The sequence below is a fragment of the Vipera ursinii genome (assembly GCF_947247035.1).
Source record: "Vipera ursinii genome assembly, chromosome: 2".
Taxonomy (NCBI): Eukaryota; Metazoa; Chordata; class Lepidosauria; order Squamata; family Viperidae; genus Vipera; species Vipera ursinii.
This window is the reverse complement of record NC_139513.1, coordinates 80,888,395-80,906,627: the sequence shown is the minus strand read 5'-3', so window position 1 is coordinate 80,906,627 and position 18,233 is coordinate 80,888,395. Positions and strand designations below refer to the sequence as shown.

At 36.3% G+C, this 18,233-nt stretch overlaps 1 protein-coding gene across 1 annotated transcript in view; it reads right to left on the bottom strand.

Moving 5' to 3' along the window:
* The window catches only part of FAT2 (FAT atypical cadherin 2), a gene marked incomplete at both ends in the record, with an annotated part of 59,742 nt that extends 41,762 nt beyond the window's left edge, over nucleotides 1-17,980 (bottom strand). Inside the window, 4 exons of the mRNA XM_083354340.1 lie at nucleotides 392-703; nucleotides 2,159-2,220; nucleotides 13,487-13,801; nucleotides 14,722-17,980. Coding sequence (XP_083210466.1) covers nucleotides 392-703; nucleotides 2,159-2,220; nucleotides 13,487-13,801; nucleotides 14,722-17,980 — 3,948 coding nt within the window. The remainder of the gene's footprint in view (nucleotides 1-391; nucleotides 704-2,158; nucleotides 2,221-13,486; nucleotides 13,802-14,721) is intronic.
* Between the last annotated feature and the right edge of the window lie 253 nt (nucleotides 17,981-18,233).

Genomic DNA, 18,233 nt, shown 5'->3' with positions numbered 1-18,233 from the left:
GATTTTATTAAGTAGTAAAAAACAATACATGCTACTTATCAAAACCCTTTTCCCATTCTTCAGTGTGACCTTGCATTGCCTAACTACACCATGCATCATCAATGCCATTTTAATTCCCTTTTCCAACGTTTCTTTAACCTGGGTTGGAGAAATATGTTACATTTTTAAGGGAGTTAAAAAATAGCCTTCATTGAATTGTTTCAGAATTGATTAATGTCAAATAGTTATTAAAGGTTTTTTTTTCTTTTTAATGCTACCAGAGTCCAGTTTAATTACAGCCACAAGAGGGGAAAAAAGTGTAAATCACAGGGAACAATACTATTTCATATCATTCCCATATTCAGAAAGACGATGATTTGTTTAGTCTCCTTATGCTTCTAACGATACTCACTGTAAGTATGTTGTATTCTTGGGCAGAAAATGCCTTTTGGGAGAACACTATGCCTGTGACTGGGTGGATGCTGAACAGTTCCTCACTGTTTTCTTCTAGGCTGTAAGTGATTTGGCAATTCAGTCCCTCATCACGATCTGCAGCAATCACCCTGTAGACTGGCAAAGGAGTTTCAGATGCTGCTTTTTCTGGCAGCTGAACCATAAACAACTTTTGGGAGAAGCTGGGAGGATTGTCGTTAACATCAAGGACCTGGATTACCACTCTACTGCTAGACTGCAAAACCGGATCCCCATTGTCTGAAACCGAAACCTGCAAGGAAAAGCCAGTAGGGAGTCCCATCAGAACACACTGGAAGGTTAAGAAACTCTTTATAATATAGCTTCTTTCCAGGCAAAAACTCGTTTTCAGATATGATTCATCTAAAGATGACTGAAGTCAGTCTTCAACAGTTTGTTGCATGCTGGACTACACTGACTGGATTGAGAGGTGAGTTATACAGTCAGATATGGAAGGCACTCAGTCAAGAACAAGTGCCTTGAGCCTAAAACAAAGTTGTTGGAAACAGGAGGTGTTATTGTTGCAAAAAGGAAAGACCACCAGCAGAAAAAGAAAAAAAATACAATTACTATGCTTGTGTGTTTAATGCAAAGATACAGCCAACATTTGCAACCCAAAGGTGGAAAAGATTAACTGACCAAGTCATTGGTCTGTCTCATGGAACCCACAGGCACCAATATACTCAAAAACAATTTGCTTGATGGCCCATATAATCTTTATTTCCAAGAAGGCTTCTGCACTATGGACATACAAACAATGCTCTCACAAAATAGAAATGATACAAGGTTGAAGCCCTCTCTTTTGTTTAAAAAAGCTATTTACCTTAATTTCATAATAAATAGCTTTTTTAAAAAAAAACACACACAAATGGTTGCACCCATTACACCAGCCATTTTGTAAGAGTGCCCTTAATACTGTAAGTTCTCAAAGATCTAACTATGCCCACTAGCTCAAAAGATGATTGGCTTCTTCCTTAAGTTAGGCCTGCTGGATCGTTTAAGCAAAAAAGAAGAAAACAGGAATTTACATTAAAAAGTCTGGTATACGTAGCAGAACCTAGGAATAAATTTAGTAAAAATCCTCAGAAGTAAACATTACTGGAATCTGCATTTCTAAACTGAAGCAAAAGTTTGTCTAATTCAGTCCTTTCTTAGGACATGACACGAACAACTATCTTAATCTTAAAGGTATTGTTACTCATTTTATAGGTTTCATTTAATAACCATGTGGTCATTAAATTAAGTAAGTCAACATTTTGTTCATACCATATTTTCTCAAGTAGAAGGAAATTAATGACCATGTTCTATTCTTAATGGCCTAGGGAAGACATCCTTAAAATGGTGCCCTCCAGATGGGTTTAAATCTGATATTTTCAAACATTAATGTTCTGGGTAAAAGCAACATGTGGGGACAGACATCCAGAACATCTGGATGCTTCAGCTTGGCTTTGGCACAAGATTTCCTGCTCTAGTCTTCAGTTAGGAAGTCAAGTCATGAGATATTTCTTAAGCTGGCACTGGATGCAGAAACACAAAAATGCAGAACAAGCAATTATCTTCCTAAGCAATTTGGAAATGATGGAATGAGTCTTCCTCGTTCTCCAATATCTATGCTCTGACTTGTTAGGAAATGTCTTTGAGGATTTTTTTTTTAAAAAAAAACTACTTACAAGTAAATAAAACTAATTGCAACTTCATCATTACTCACCTCTAAGATATGTTCAGCCTTGTATTCACGATCTAGCTGCTGAGAAGTGGTGTAAATCAAACCTATTAGGGGAGAAAAGAGCATTGTGAGATCCAGGAACTGTAGTCCACATGATCCTCACCTGTGGTACTAATGTCAGCCAATCTTCAAAATGAGGTTACCCTGCAGCAAGTCAATGTTGTAAGCGAAAGAACTTTATAGTTAAAAATACTTCCTGCCTTCTAAGCATGGAAGCTTTCCACATGTCCTAATTAACTAAAGTGATTTTAATTCATCCCCTTCCCAAATGTTGAACAAATGTTCACTGTATTATAATGTCCAGATTGTTAAGCCTCCATCATCAGATAAATTATTTAAATGTCAAAGTAAATAGACTGGATTGTGTAGAGGGAAGATACTTTAGGACTGTACATAGAAACCCATAAATATTGGTCCATCTACCTCTGTGATGTTCGTTCTATCTATCTATCTATCTATCTATCTATCATCTATCTATCTATCTATCTATCTATCTATCTATCTATCTATCTATCTATCTATCTATCTATCTATCTATCTATCTGTCTATCTCCCATCACACTAACACACACTGTCACATGACTCGTATTAATTAGCTGTAGCTCCCTGAAATTTTCAACTTTTTTTTTTTAAAAAAATCCAGTCAATCAGGAATTGGATTAGAGGTATATTCCATGCAAAGATGTACTGTGACTTTGTTTTTTTTTACTGAAAATGTGTCTGAAAGTTGAATGCTTTGTTTTTGAATATAATTTATGTCTCCAAAGCTGAGAATTTGGAACACCTGTTATGGCTTATTCTTATATTTCACAGGAATTATAGCAGTCAGTTAGACTACAAACAGTCACATACCAGTTAAATAAATGGGAAACATACTTGGCAACAGATCTCTCTCTCTAGTCTATAATGACCACATCACTTGTTTATTTAATTATCCCATTATTTGTAGTTTGCAACATGCAACAACGAGCAAACATTTCCCTAAAATATGATAGATACTATTACTCACCATCACTCACTTTCATAAAAATAATATATAAAAAGAATGCCAACAATGGTACAGCAAATGCCCACAGTAACATGCATTCAAAGATAATTCCAAACACTTTTTATTGGAAAAACAAGTTTGTTTATGCTATATTTTGAAGATCAAAACATAGACTTAATTCCCGCTCCCCTCATATGCACAAGTTTGAAGTTTATTCTTATCTTCAGGCAAAAGGAGGTCTGGAAAATGTCATGATTGTTGTACAGCTTTTGCAACTGAAATTACAGTAGATGGAAAAAACCCACCACCGTAATCCTTTGAATAATTTTGACTTGGGATAAAGTAATAAATATTAGACAAGATTCAAGGATATTTGAGAAAGCTCTGAATCTTATCAGTTACTGATTAACAAGAACAACAGAAGCCTACTGACTTACTCCCCCTATGAGATTCAGTACCGTGAGATTCAAATGAAGGAAAATATCTAGTTACAGTCCACACAGGGGAAAAAAACTAAATCAGAAAAGAGCAAGCAAAAGAGGATCCAAACAGTTCCTCCTGCTATTGCAATATAGGCAGCCCTCAAGTTACTAAAATTGAGTCCAAAATTGATGTTGCTAAGTGAAACATTTGTTAAGTGAGTTTGCCCCGTTTTACAACTTTTCTTGCCACAGTAGTTAAGTAAATTATTACATTTTTTAAATTTAGTAACAGGGTTGTTAAGTGAATCTAGCTTCTCCATTGACTTCGCTTGTCAGAAGGTCGCAAAGAGTGATCATGTGACCCTGGGACACTGCAACTGTCATAAATACGACAAGCATCTGACTTTTGATCACATGATGGGGTAAGTCACTTTTTTCAGTACTGTTGTAACTTTGAACGGTCGCTAAATGAACTGCTGTAACTTGAGGACTACCTGTACTAAACAATCTCTGTTTCCATTAGCTTCAGTGAGGAAAACACTCTTTAAAAATGATTGTGCAAATTATTACCTTGTTAAAAAGCATAATAAGTACAATAGAAATTCTTGCAAATTATCAAGGAATTGCTAATTGGAGTATGCAAAGAAGACTACACCTATCTCTCTTCTTCTCTCTCCATTAAGAAAACAGAATTCACTGTATGTATGACAGCCTAACAGCCTAGCGCAACCCCACTGTTGGCGATTATTTGGCACTGCAAAAGCAGGATCCTGGCCAAGAGTCTGAACTGCTGTAAAAATGGCCAGTGCATTACATACGACTTGGTGAAAGATATCAGAGATTCGAATATACAATCAGCCCGGGTTCGAATCTCAGATAAAGGGTATGACTAACTGATGAGAACATAAATGAGTTCGAAATGATCATCTTAGCCTCCCAAATTCTTTATTAGCAATTTGAATAATTTGCACAAATAATGAGCTGTCATAAGTTGACTAGTTCCTGTGGATAAGCCCTGAGCCGGGCCAAAACAGGAATGAAAGAGTTAATTAGCAAGGTCCATTCAAAAAGCCTTGACAAATACTTAAACATACATTTGCCTTGCCTTCCAGCTAATATAAGAGAGAAAGAACCCCGTGGCTCAGGAGGTTAAAACACTGCCTGATATACAATCAGCCCGGGTTCGAATCTCAGATAAAGGGTATGACTAACTGATGAGAACATAAATGAGTTCGAAATGATCATCTTAGCCTCCCAAATTCTTTATTAGCAATTTGAATAATTTGCACAAATAATGAGCTGTCATAGTTGTCTATATCCTGTGGATAAGCCCTGAGCCGGGCCAAAACAGGAATGAAAGAGTTAATTAGCAAGGTCCATTCAAAAAAAGCCTTGACAAATACTTAAACATACATTTGCCTTGCCTTCCAGCTAATATAAGAGAGAAAGAACCCCGTGGCTCAGGAGGTTAAAACACTGCCTGATATATAATCAGCCCGGGTTCGAATCTCAGATAAAGGGTATGACTAACTGATGAGAACATAAAAAGTTTGAAATGATCATCTTAGCCTCCCAAATTCTTTATTAGCAATTTGAATAATTTGCACAAATAATGAGCTGTCATAGTTGACTATATCCTGTGGATAAGCCCTGAGCCGGGCCAAAACAGGAATGAAAGAGTTAATTAGCAAGGTCCATTCAAAAAAAGCCTTGACAAATACTTAAACATACATTTGCCTTGCCTTCCAGCTAATATAAGAGAGAAAGAACCCCGTGGCTCAGGAGGTTAAAACACTGCCTGATATATAATCAGCCCGGGTTCGAATCTCAGATAAAGGGTATGACTAACTGATGAGGACATAAAAAGTTCGAAATGATCATCTTAGCCTCCCAAATTCTTATTAGCAATTTGAATAATTTGCACACACACACACACACACACACACACACACACATATATATATATATATATATATATATATATATATATATATATATATATATATGTACACACACACACACACACATACATGACAATGAAGAAGGCTGGCTTGGGGCAAAAGTCTTAAATATGTGAGCTCTAAAGATCTTTGCTAAACATGGTTCTAAATACTGTGTGATGATTCAGTGGAAGAAAGACTCAACAGAGGATATGCTGATGGTCTAAGTATATAGTGTGAAAGTACACAGGTAAAAAGACTTCAGCCTGAAAACAAGAACCTCCATCTCAAGTGTATGTTTTTTCCAATGCATGTATCTGAATGAACCTTTATTGTCAAAGTACAACCATGTATACATTGAGATTGGCTGAGCCTCCCTTCGTGCCCCCACCACCAACTCACAGTGACAACAAACCCTCCATCTTATTACACCATGTGAGCTAATTGCACAACACACTGGCCTCGCAAGTCAATCATGCATAAAGTTTATAAAATTATTTCCCGTTCAAAAGCCTAACAGCCCATGTATGTAAGCTAACAGCAGAATCAGACTTGCTATGCATACAAGACCAAAGAAACATGTCTAATGTGTATCTGTCAAGTCTGCCAACTTTGGTTGTAGTCGCTTAAACAGTCAATAATGTTTTATTTATTATCTAAATTCTTTTATCATTGTCATGGTAGTTCTCTATTGTTCCCCCCCTCATTTCTAAGGTTTACTGTAAGCTGCATAGAGATAAATTCATTAGCAATAATTAATGTTTGGTGTTGATTATTTGAAACATTACACACTAGCAGCTTTCCAAAGCAGTGTGCTTTATTTATTTATTAGGAATAGTCTGCCATCATACTCAGCCAAATTATGACTCCCAGAACTACCAGTCAGCACAACTAAAGCATCCAGATACAAAAGTTATAACTGTAGTTTATCTACCACAAGTGAAAAGTTCCTTCATTAATGTAGATCGAAACTGGGGAAACGTATTATATGAATGGGCTTGACACATGTAATTAAATATAGGGGAGGTGTGAGTCCCAGAAGAACAGGGTGCCCCAGGGGTGGGACGGAGAAGGGCTTGGGAGAATCAGGGGAGGGCCGGGATAGGCCGCATGTAAGTCAGGGAAAGTCTCAGGAGGGTCTGAAAGGGTCAGGACAGGGGATAGCTATATTAGATGGCTGCAGCCATAATAATCAAGTGTCTTGTGGTATACTTATTTTATAGTATGTTTTATTCAAACATGCATACTTTTCTTGGCAAATGCCTCCTAGACGCTTTTTAAAAAAACAAAAGAAAAAACAAGCAGTTTTAGTTTCAGCACTGGCTAGTAAAAAAATATGTTTAAAACAATCTTTATAAGTATTCATAGGAGAAAATCAACACATGGAAGAATACTTTGGGGAAAAGTGTAAAAGCCACCTTTTAATTTGCCTCAATATTTATAGTGCACTACCAGTAGTAGGAAAGAGGCAAGCTGGTTTGGCTGCTTTGTGACTCCAGAATGCCTCAGACACACATATCCACCACTGATTTCCTTACAAGGTCAGTTAAACACTCCATAATGAGATCTTAGAGCAATTGTGGTTAATTGTTAATTACACTAATTCTATAATAGAGCTGTGGTGTTTCTGTTCCTGTCAAGGCGTGCAAAAATGAAATGCATTTGCGTGTTTTCCAGTAGCAAATCTTAGAAAATGCATGAAAAAAGGCCTTAGAATAAAGCTAACTGGAATGAATACAAATTCTCAATTGTCGCTATAATTTCTTGTCAAAAGATAGGAAGTGTAGATATCAAGCTAGCTAGCTAGCTAGACAGACAGATGGAAACTGGAGATGCAAATTGCTAAAGAGAGGAGAGACTATTTCCCCCCTAAAGAGATACATTGTCTTGAAAATTGTCTTGAAGTGACATCTCTTAGGTGCCCTGTGCCTGTGCTATTCAGCAGATTATCACTCTTAACCTTTAGCTCACTGCTAAATTCACAAAAGGACTACAGCAACCATATTTATGCTGATCACCACTGGGCTAATAAACAAGATGGTAATATTACCTATAGTGCATGGGACACCACCACTGAAAAATATTATCAGGAAGATGTGTGTTTTAGTGGGATTTATTCATTTCACTAGATTTAATTTATTGTAAATAATAATAATAATAATGATGATGACGATGACGACGATGATGTTGGAAGGGACCTTGGAGGTCATCTAGTCCAACCTCCTCCTCAGGCAGGAAAGCCTATAGCATTTCAGACAAATGGCTGTCCATTCTCTTCTTAAAATCTTCCAGTGTTGGAGCATTCACAGATTCTGGATTAATGTAAATGTGTTTTTAAAGATGTTGCTTTTTTAACCTTTTTATTACATTTTTAATGAATATTAGTTGCACATTTTCTGTAAAACATATTCTCCATTTGTAATTAAATTTGTGGGGGGGTGTATTAAAACACTTGCACTAGACTAGTGGAAAAACCTTCCTCCTGTTTCTTGTCACTAAAGAAAACCAAAGACGTGCTTGAACAAGTGCAGCCTTGTTCTTGTGAGTCACCAAAAACATTCAATTTCACTCCATTTTTTCCTAGCAAAGGCAGAGTTCGTGACAAAGCCCTTCCGCCCTACCTAGCTTGAGAAGTTTAGAATTGAAGGAAAAAAGTAGTAAAAATACAGGATTTGCCCACCTCACTACATCCATATTATGAATAAAGATGAAGAAGATCTTTCTAACGTTTCCTTTCAAAACAATTTGCGCTGATTATCTTCTGTAATCCCATTATGATTGAGAGGGGGATATCTTCTCTATTCAAAGTCCCTGAAGTCTTAAATTGGAGTGGTGAGTTTAACAGCTAGATTTTCTCCAGCGTGTAAAAACAGATTGTTCATAGTTGGTTGCATGCATATATTCAGATTGTGGATCAAGCAATCTTGGGCGAAAAAAAAGTAAATTCAAACTTGCTTCCAAATCTGAATTTCTGGCATGGTCTAATTATTAAGAGTAGAAAAAAAGTAGTGCTAGCAGGCTCCTAAGGCAGAGGAGACTCTGCCAATATTGTTGGAAAGCTCAGTGAAATAGCAAGAAATAAGTTAACTCACTGAAACACTAAAGAATACTTTGGGGTTTAATAGAAGATAGGTACTGGATTATCAGGGTGATCTGTAGCTTGCTTCAGCTCATGTGCCACAATCAGAAAAACTAGTTCCTCACAGAATCCTGTGTCCAACTTCATAGCACCTGATGCTTTAGCTACAACTACAATCTTTAAACTACTGCAGAATTAGAAAATAGTTATTGCTATATATGACAAGCTGAAATACAAAATGCTTATGTACAGGTGATTAAAGAGTAGGTGGATTAGTGCTACTTGTGATAAATAATTACAGCATTTAGATATTCATCATAACATTTTCTATTATAAATGTTATAATCATGAATTCATGCATGCTGTTAATAGCTGATTTATTCACACAGTATCGTATCTACACATTGTTCAAACATAGGACACAAGGACAGCCCATTACAGTTCACTGGTTGCAGGTTGTGGCTCAGTCTCGCATTCATGAAATGGATTGTGCATTCATGAGGTACATTTTCTATTTAATTCACATAGCTGAAAACTATACCGAAAGATCTCAAAAGCTAGCAAGTATAATTGAGTTAGAGGTAGTAAGACTATCCCTGTTCATTAAAATAATTACAGTTAAGAAAAATGTAAGCATTTTATTTATGGGGGGGGAAAAGCATGATCCGATCCTATATCATCCAATAATTTGCCTCCATTTTTCCAGATAGACCTCAGGTTTCCTCTGCTTTACTGAGTGGCAAGTAATGTAGCAATGCAAACTTGTAGTGGCAAGTAATGAAGTCCAAAACATTTAGAAAAAGTTAGGTTGTCTATACAATAATCTGAAACTACTAGCAAATTCATTTTCCGAGTGTGGAAAATGTATCACCTAATCAATTCAAAGCAGTGCATAAATCTGAAAAAAATAATAATCAAAATACAATAACATTTCAATTAATTAAACATGATTAATAAAAAAGATATGCATTAAAATGGGGGGATTGGAAAATCCACGCCTAGACACACCATCTATTACAGTCACACAGGAAAGTTCTGGTTTTAGCCAAAATGTTTTAATTAAAATCAGAAGAAAAGTTTTAATAAGCTTGGCTAAATCCCAAGAATTACAAAACTATCTTTTGGTAGTTAAAAAACAAAGAGAGCAATTTAACAGTTCAGTTATAATGCTCAATGAATACAAAATACAGAAGGTTGGGAGAGGAGAAGTGAAAAAAGAATGGAATCAAGGTTTTTAGTTCACTAACTGGTATACTCAACATTGCAACACTTTTTGTGTCTCCACATTCTGAAACCAGTCACTTTTTTCCCCCTTCTCTTAAAAAAACTAAATAAAATTTCATTACTACCATGTCAGGACTGAAACTCTGTTCTAAAAGAAATGTTTTGCAAAGTATTATTTACAATTATCATTGTTGACACTTGCTGCAGTCAAACAAGTTATATGGATAGGCAAAAAAGACAATTTACAAACTGTAAAGAGTGAATATAGTTTGGTTAAACAGATGTCTAATAATGAACTATAGTAGATAAAAGTTAAACTATTTTATCAGCCATGGCTGCAAACTTTAGTTGAAAAATAAAATAAACAAGAAGTACCTAAGGAAAGAAGTTGTAGGAAAATACTGTACAAATCCAGGAAGCTGAAAAACAATATAGGAAACAAGAAGCTAACCTAAATACTTAACTTACAAAAAGAAAGGAACTGGAAATTCAGACTGCCTAGAAGATCAAAGCCTCGATTCTTTGCTGTTTGGGATAGAATGACTGTGTCCCTACTTTTATTTATTTTCTTATTTTACAGTGTTTATATGCTAGCTATTTTGCAAGACTCTCACAATATGGAACCTTGATTTTTGAAGTCTAATTTGTTGAACAAAACATGATTTGGTACTTGAACCAAAATGAGTTGGTTCACACATTATGTAAATTAAAACCAAATCAAACTATAAGTTTGTGTGATTTGTGAATGCAGTCACTGTATTTACTTGATACTGAACAAAGGATGCTCCTGAAACTAGAACTGTACAAAATATGTAAAATTTTCAGGAAAAAAAAATTAAACTTACTAAGAACTCATAATAGTAGATAACATTAGTTATCACACATTACATAATTTCTCTCTGATTAGAAACATATCGTATACCAAATATCTGTCCCATATATTTCTTTCAGCAATGGAACACGTAGGAGTGCCTTTTTTATGATCGTCAGGCACTACATACTGGGAGATTGAAGCACCAAAGCCCAAAACCATTAAGGACTTTAAAAAAATCATTACTAAAATCTTGACATCTGAATTGTAACACACAGATAGCCAATGCAATTATTTTAAGTATAATATTATGTGGATTCTGAAGGATAATAGCTGCATCGGACAATAGTCTCATTGCTGCATTCTGTATTAGTTAAGAAATATCTTAGTTAAGTCAAGAAATATCTTTGTTCAGCATCTTTTGGTAGTCTTAATGTGAAGTTAATGAAAACATGAACTGCTCTGCTTAATATGAGTTGTTACTGCTGAGACAGGCAAAGCAGAGTTTCAATCTATTGGATTCAACTTCAGTTTATTGATCCTTAACCAACCTATTACAGCTTCTAAACCCTAATTAAAAACTTGCATCACCTCATTTAACTCAGATGTCAGAGGGAAATAGATTTGCAGATTATCAGCATATTAATAGCATCTATACCAGACTTCACTCAGCATCTTCATAAGAATATTAAACAATAATAATGGCCCTAAAAAGAACAAACATCCTAAAATCACTCTCTGAAAGCAGCCCTGGAGATACAAATAATGCCAGACATAGATAATTAACTCATTAGAACACCACGATCAGAGCTATAATCAGGAAGATTAACAGAACTGAATTCCACAGCATATGATCTGATGTCTCAGGTAGTTCTGGGGCTAAAATCCAGGGCTGAAACCCACTACAATAATTTGGAGAATCCAAATGAATGCATAAAATTGACTGACCTCTCAAACACCTTGATGAAAAATGGATATTTGTAAAAAAATATTTTTAAATAAATACCATAATTTCTTTTGACACAGAGGAAACAAATTCCTGATATAAGTAGGCATTTCCAACATTCTAGATCCACCTCATCAGCCCATTTCTTCCAGATCTTAATAGCTAAAACAGGCAAAGATTGAGGCTATATGTAGTAGCTGCAAGTGCATTTTGGGAAAAGAAAAATAGACCTGACTATGCTCTGGACGATCCTCCAGATACTATTACAAGTGTAGTATCATGTTTCAAATAGACACAAACAACTTTCTCTTTTATATGTTCATTTCAATGGATGACCAATATTTTTAGAATGACAGCCAGCATTCTATAGTACAAAATCCCATTTGTGATAAAAGCAATTCCATGAAACAGGACCATGACTTCTTTCTTTGCACCGACATTGCATGTAAGAAGTACATCTTAAGACTCCTTCTTAACACCCCCTCTTTCCTACAGTTCCAATATGGACTCTTTGTGATGGATATATTCTCTATATATTGGTGGAGGGGGAAAACAAGCAATGTTGTCACTATTGGGGGAAAAGGCTGGCACAGAAGTATACCCGCTTTGTTAATGAATGTTCTTCCCTTGTAAATGGGAAAATCTGAAATAAAAGGAATCTAGGAATTCACTGTTCTGATGATCACTTGTACAATTCTACAAGTTTCACAGTTTATTCACAGGATTGTAATCAGTGATGGCTCATTTGAAATATATTAGTTCTAGATATATCCTATCTATCACGTTAGATAGTTCCAGGAAACCAATTAAATCCCAGAATCAGATATAAATTTAAGATGATTCGACTGAAATTGCACTCTTATGGAGACTGCAAGATGTTAAACACCACTGAATTTATTTATTTATTTATTTGAAATTCACAAGTCCCATGGGTTTCAATATAACTAATTTCCTAGCAAATGTTCATAGAATTACAGATTCTAATACAGGAGACCCATTTTGAGAGGCAGTTTATTTTAAACCCCACTAGGATTTTAATTATCTTGGGGGAATCTGTAATTTAAGTTGGAGCTGACATAAATATAATGGTTGCAAAAAGTAAAGAATGATTTAAGTTGGTATATCTTCTGCTAATACTAATAAGAAACAAGAACATGAAAACACAGTCCATGAGTAGAGAAATTGAAAAGCAAGTGGAATTTGGTAACATTAATAACTTCTTGGCTAGGGAAGAAGTTACTGTATGAGCTCAAGTCTTAAAAGACCATTTCAACTTAATCTGAAACTTCAATTAACCTGTGGCATTTTCCTCTTCTTGAAATAGTATGTCCCTGTTTTAAGAAGGACATATTTTACATGAAGGCATTTATAAATAAAGTGGAAGATCCTCAGTAACCACAGAAATTACTTCCATTATTGAGTTAGGAAAATGCTGTATTAACATTTATCTTAACATTAATATGCTAGACACAAATAGATAAATTTAAGAGAGACCAACATATGGGTAACATAAAAATTTAACCAAGATTAATTAATTAATTAATGGACTCCAGAAGATGGTAGAGGACAGGAAGGCCTGGAGGAATGTTGTCCATGGGGTCGCGATGGGTCAGCCATGACTTTGCAACTAACAACAATTACCATTTCTCAATATTCTACAGTTATATGAGATAACAACCTCCTCATCTTAATGGAGGTTGTAGTAAACACTAATGATTTTGTTTTCATGTTAATTCATCTTCTTTCTGCAATGATAAATCTAAACTAAAAACAGTATAATTTTTCCCCAACCAATATGAACATAAATTTGAATATGAAAATAGTGATCAAGAGAAAGTAAAGTACACAGCTTATACACTAGATATGTCTTTTTTTTAATAAAACTGATGTAGCACCTTACCAGTAAGTGGATTAATAGCAAAAAATCCTTGATGGTTTCCATTTATGATGTGGAAAGTCAGTTTTCCCTGTGAATCAGTATCTGGATCAATAGCTTCAACTTGAAGGATGGAAGTATTGGCTGGTGAATTCTCCAAGACAGAGGAATAAAAGACAGGTCTGGACATCTGAGGCGGATTGTCATTGATGTCACTGATTTCAATGTAAATTTCAACCACAGAAGACAGGGGGACTGATCCTTGATCAACAGCAAGTACTGTCAACCAATAATGAGAACACAATTCTCTGTCAAGTGGTTCCACGGTAAAAATAAGACCTGAGAGAAACAGAGTATTATATGGTTTCCAGTGGCAGGGAAAAAAACCACAATACAGTATTGTTTTTTCAGAATTAAAGCAGAGTTTCTCTTCTGGAATTCATGAAAAGCAACTTAAAACTATGGAAATGTACTGTTCTTCTTTACAATAACTGTATTTTCACAGTTTGTGGACGTAAATCTATCCTAACCAATATAATGCAAGCTATATAACTCATCCAATTTTATCATTAAACAAACAAGAAGAACATGTTCTATAAAATCAAGTCTGCCTGAAAATCTAATGTGTTCTTTTGTGAAATTAATATAATGCAATATAGCCTTCCATTAACTTTAGTTTCTACATTACAAAGAAGCAGGCATTCCAGAAATGTATAAAGGTAAAGGTAAAGGTTTCCCCCGCACATGTGTGCTAGTCATTTCCAACTCTAGGGGCCGGTGCTCATCTCTGTTTCAAAGCTGAAGAGCCAGCGCTTGTCCGAGGACGTCTCCGTGGTCATGTGGCCGGCATGACTAGACGCCAAAGGCACATGGAACGCTGTTACCTTCCCACCGTAGTGGTCCCTATTTTTCTACTTGCATTTTTTACGTGCTTTCGAACTGCTAGGTTGGCAGAAGCTGGGACGAGTAACAGGCGCTCACTCTGTTACGCGGCACTCAGGATTTGACCTGCCAAACTGCCGACCTTCTGATTGACAAGCTCAGTGTCCTAACCCACTGAGCCACCGCGTCCCTTCCAGTAATGTATGCCCCCTGCTAAATTATTGTTTGTTGCAGACAGACAATATTTATTGTATACTAGAAGGCTTATGATGGTTGTTACCAGGGAAAATAATGATAAATCAAAATCTTAGATCAAATAAGAAGTTATCATTAGACCACTCCTCTTCTATTCTGCCCCTACAATGCCCCATTATTACCTGTATCATTTTCAATGTTGAAGAGAGCCATGCTGGAACCCTCTCTGATGAAATACTGGATTTGTCCATCTTTTCCTCTATCACCATCTTGAGCTAGTACTTTCATCACAGGTGTCCCTTCTGGGCTGTTTTCTTCCACTGACCCTTCATACACAAAGGAATCAAAGGAAGGAGGGTGCAGATTTTCATTAATGTCCAAAACATTTATCTCAATGTAGCAGAGAGAAGAGAGAGAATAGGGTTTCCCAGCATCACTGATCTTCACAGAGAGATTATAAAAGTCCAATTTTTCATAGTCTAATTCTTTTTCCAATGTTAAAGCCCCTGTAAATTCATTCAGATGAAACATATTTTCATTATTATCACTGAGCAGACTGTATGTCAGCTCTCCTTCAGAAGTAATATCTGGATCAAAGGCTTCCAGGAAGAGTAGGATGGCCCCCAAAGGGAAGTCCTCAGGAACATTCATCTTGTTCAAGACTGGGATACAGTAAGGAGAATTGTCATTTACATCTTCCAAAGAAATAACTAGATCAGCAATTGCAAAGAGTTGATGGCCCTTTTGTGGCTGGTCGATGGCTTCAACTTTTAATATATACTGAGGCTCCCTTTCTCTATCAAGGGTAGCAGTCACTACTACTTCTCCAGTAACACTGTTGATAGCAAATTTATCACTGTGTGCAAGAAAGGAATATTTCACTCTGCCGTTGTCATTTGTATCAGCATCATTAGCTGTCAACACAGCAACTGTTGTACCCATTCTTACGTCCTCTGGTATAGTTATTAAATATGTGCCTTGCAAAAATGTAGGTGCATTATCATTTGCATCCAGAACATTCACAGCTAATAACTTCCATGTTGACTTCTGAGGAGTGCCAAGGTCATATACTGTAATGTTAAGCACATAAAAACTTGTTCTTTCATGGTCCAAAGGAGAAAGTATCAGCAACAAACCTGTTTCTGTGTCAATATCAAAACAGCTCTCCTCATTTCCCGAAGAGATGACAAAGACCACCTTTCCATTAAAGCCAGCATCACTGTCTATTGCTGTCAACTGAGCAATGGTAGAGTTAACTGGGGTTGTCTCCAGTATATCAATAGACCGTGGAAAGGTGTCGTCAAACTGTGGTGTATGATGGTTTATTAGATATGTATTCAAGGAGGAATCTTCATCCTGGTGGTCTGGACTTGGGGAGTCAGCAAAATGGATTATGGTCTTAGCCAGTTCCTTGAGCACCCCAGTTTCCTCACATTGAAAAGAGGGAGGAGTTTCTTGGTTGACCACAGTAATATTTATATATGCTGGGAATGCAGAATTATTTCCATCAGAGGCACTAATTTTGAGAACATAAGAGATTGGTAGGAGTGACTGGTAGTGGAGATCCTTGAAATGTGCTCTAAGAGAAATAACGCCAGACATAGGATTCAATTCAAAAAACTGTCCTTCATTGCCAGACTTGATTTCATATTTTATGGGATTTAGTTCATCTCTATCAATGGCTGAAACTGTGAACACAGAGTGCCCAATAGGTAAATCCCATGGAATGCTTCCATTGCAATTAATCTTCTCAAATACTGGTGCATTATCGTTTAGGTTATTCAGAATGAGGGAAACATAAACTTCAGTCTGATGACGGAAAGGAGATCCTGAATCTGATGCCCAGATACGCAAATAATACCTCCTCTGCATTAACTCATAATCCATTAATTTGGTAGTAGATATGACACCTGTAAATGGGTCAATGACAAATGGCACAGTTCTCTGATTGGCTATGTTGTATGTAACAAAGCCATTCTCCCCACTATCACTATCTGTAGCCTTTAGTGAAAGGACAATTGAGCCAGGAGGGAGATTTTCATCAAAACTTTTGAGGTATGAAGATTGGGTGAAGCTAGGAGCATGATTGTTGCAATCAACAATGTCAACAATAACAGTGGTAGAAAGGTGTATATAACTGGCTGTAACTTCAAATTCAAAATGAGACTGTTCATGGAAATCTATTTGTTTTGCTGTAGTTATCAGACCAGTTTGTGGGTTGATTTTAAAGTTAATGCTATCAGAACTTAGTTTCAGCATATATTTTACATTTTGGAGAACTGGAGTAATTTGAACCATGGCAACGTGACTTCCAGGGGGAGCAAATTCACTAAGTTTGACTTGATAAAAATCTTTTTCAAATTTGGCAGAGGTATATTTTGAAGGTTGTATTTGAAGAAATACAGTCTGGGAAAAAAGAGGTGGCTTGTTCTTGTCTTTAGCTTGCAAGCTGAGATTGAAACCAAGTGGACTGTTGTTCCAATTGATCTCTTTGTCTGACACTATCATGAAGTCATTACTTCCCATGTATGATCTTATGGCTCTGAAATGTCCTCTGGGGTCTCCATCCACAATATCAACAGAATCTACCCCAGCTCCTGAGCCATCAGTTTTTACCCTTAAAGTAGCATAGAGGAGATCTTCAGCAGAATCAACTGGCTTCACTGAAGCAATAACAGGAGGTTTCCTGGAGGATGGTTCCACCAGGATGGTAAGACTGGCCGTGTTTCCAAAACCATTTCTTTCAGAGATCTTCCTCATTCTGTCCACAGCCAAGACCTTTAGCTGGTGCCTCCCTCTGTGGGTAGCATTTAGTCTCACTGCAGTCATGATTATTCCACTGGTGGGATGAATGGCAAACAATTGTGACCTTGTACTTAGTGTATAATAGAATTCTGCATTCTGGCCAATATCAGCATCTGTGGCACTGACCAGACCAATTGCAGTTTTTGGAGGTGTGTCTTCTTCAACTGTCACTTTATAAGAAGGGGGTGAGAAGAGGGGCTTTAGGTCATTTCTGTCAAGAATTTGGACCAGCACTTTGGCCCATGCCTCGTAGGCAAATGTTTTCTCTGTGGCTTGGATTATTAAAAGGTACTTGTCTTTGAACTCCCTGTTCAACCGGTCAGTGTTACCGCTTCTGGTTCTAATTCTCAAAAAACAGAAATCTCCAACAATATATTCCTCAGCTTTAAAGAGACCACTCGTGTCCCCAGAAGCTATTTTGTATTTGATATCCCATGCTGGGTCTGTGATGTATATGCCCATTTTGACATAGCTTTCCATGTAAGTTTTAGGGGCTGAATTTTCATAGATCGAAGTGTTATAAAGAGGATAGGTAAAGTGTAAGAGGGATCCATTGCCTTTCTCCGAATTCCCCTCACAAGCCAGAAAGGATGCTAAACAAAGGGCAAAGTTCACAAAAAGCTTCCTTGTATCCATTGCAGATCCTAAATGGAGGAAAATGAAAACAAGAATGTGAATGGCATGATATAAAAACGTAATATGACACCTAAGCTACATGTTTACTATTTACTATCAAGTTTTTTTTGTCATTTTTTTAAATAACTTAGATTTAATATTTCATAAATTTTTTCAAGATCAAAAAACAGAAATAGTTCTATTTTCTATTTTAACTGTACCATTTCAATTTCTAAGCTCATTCTACATGTTTAGGAATGCTGAATTGTGAACT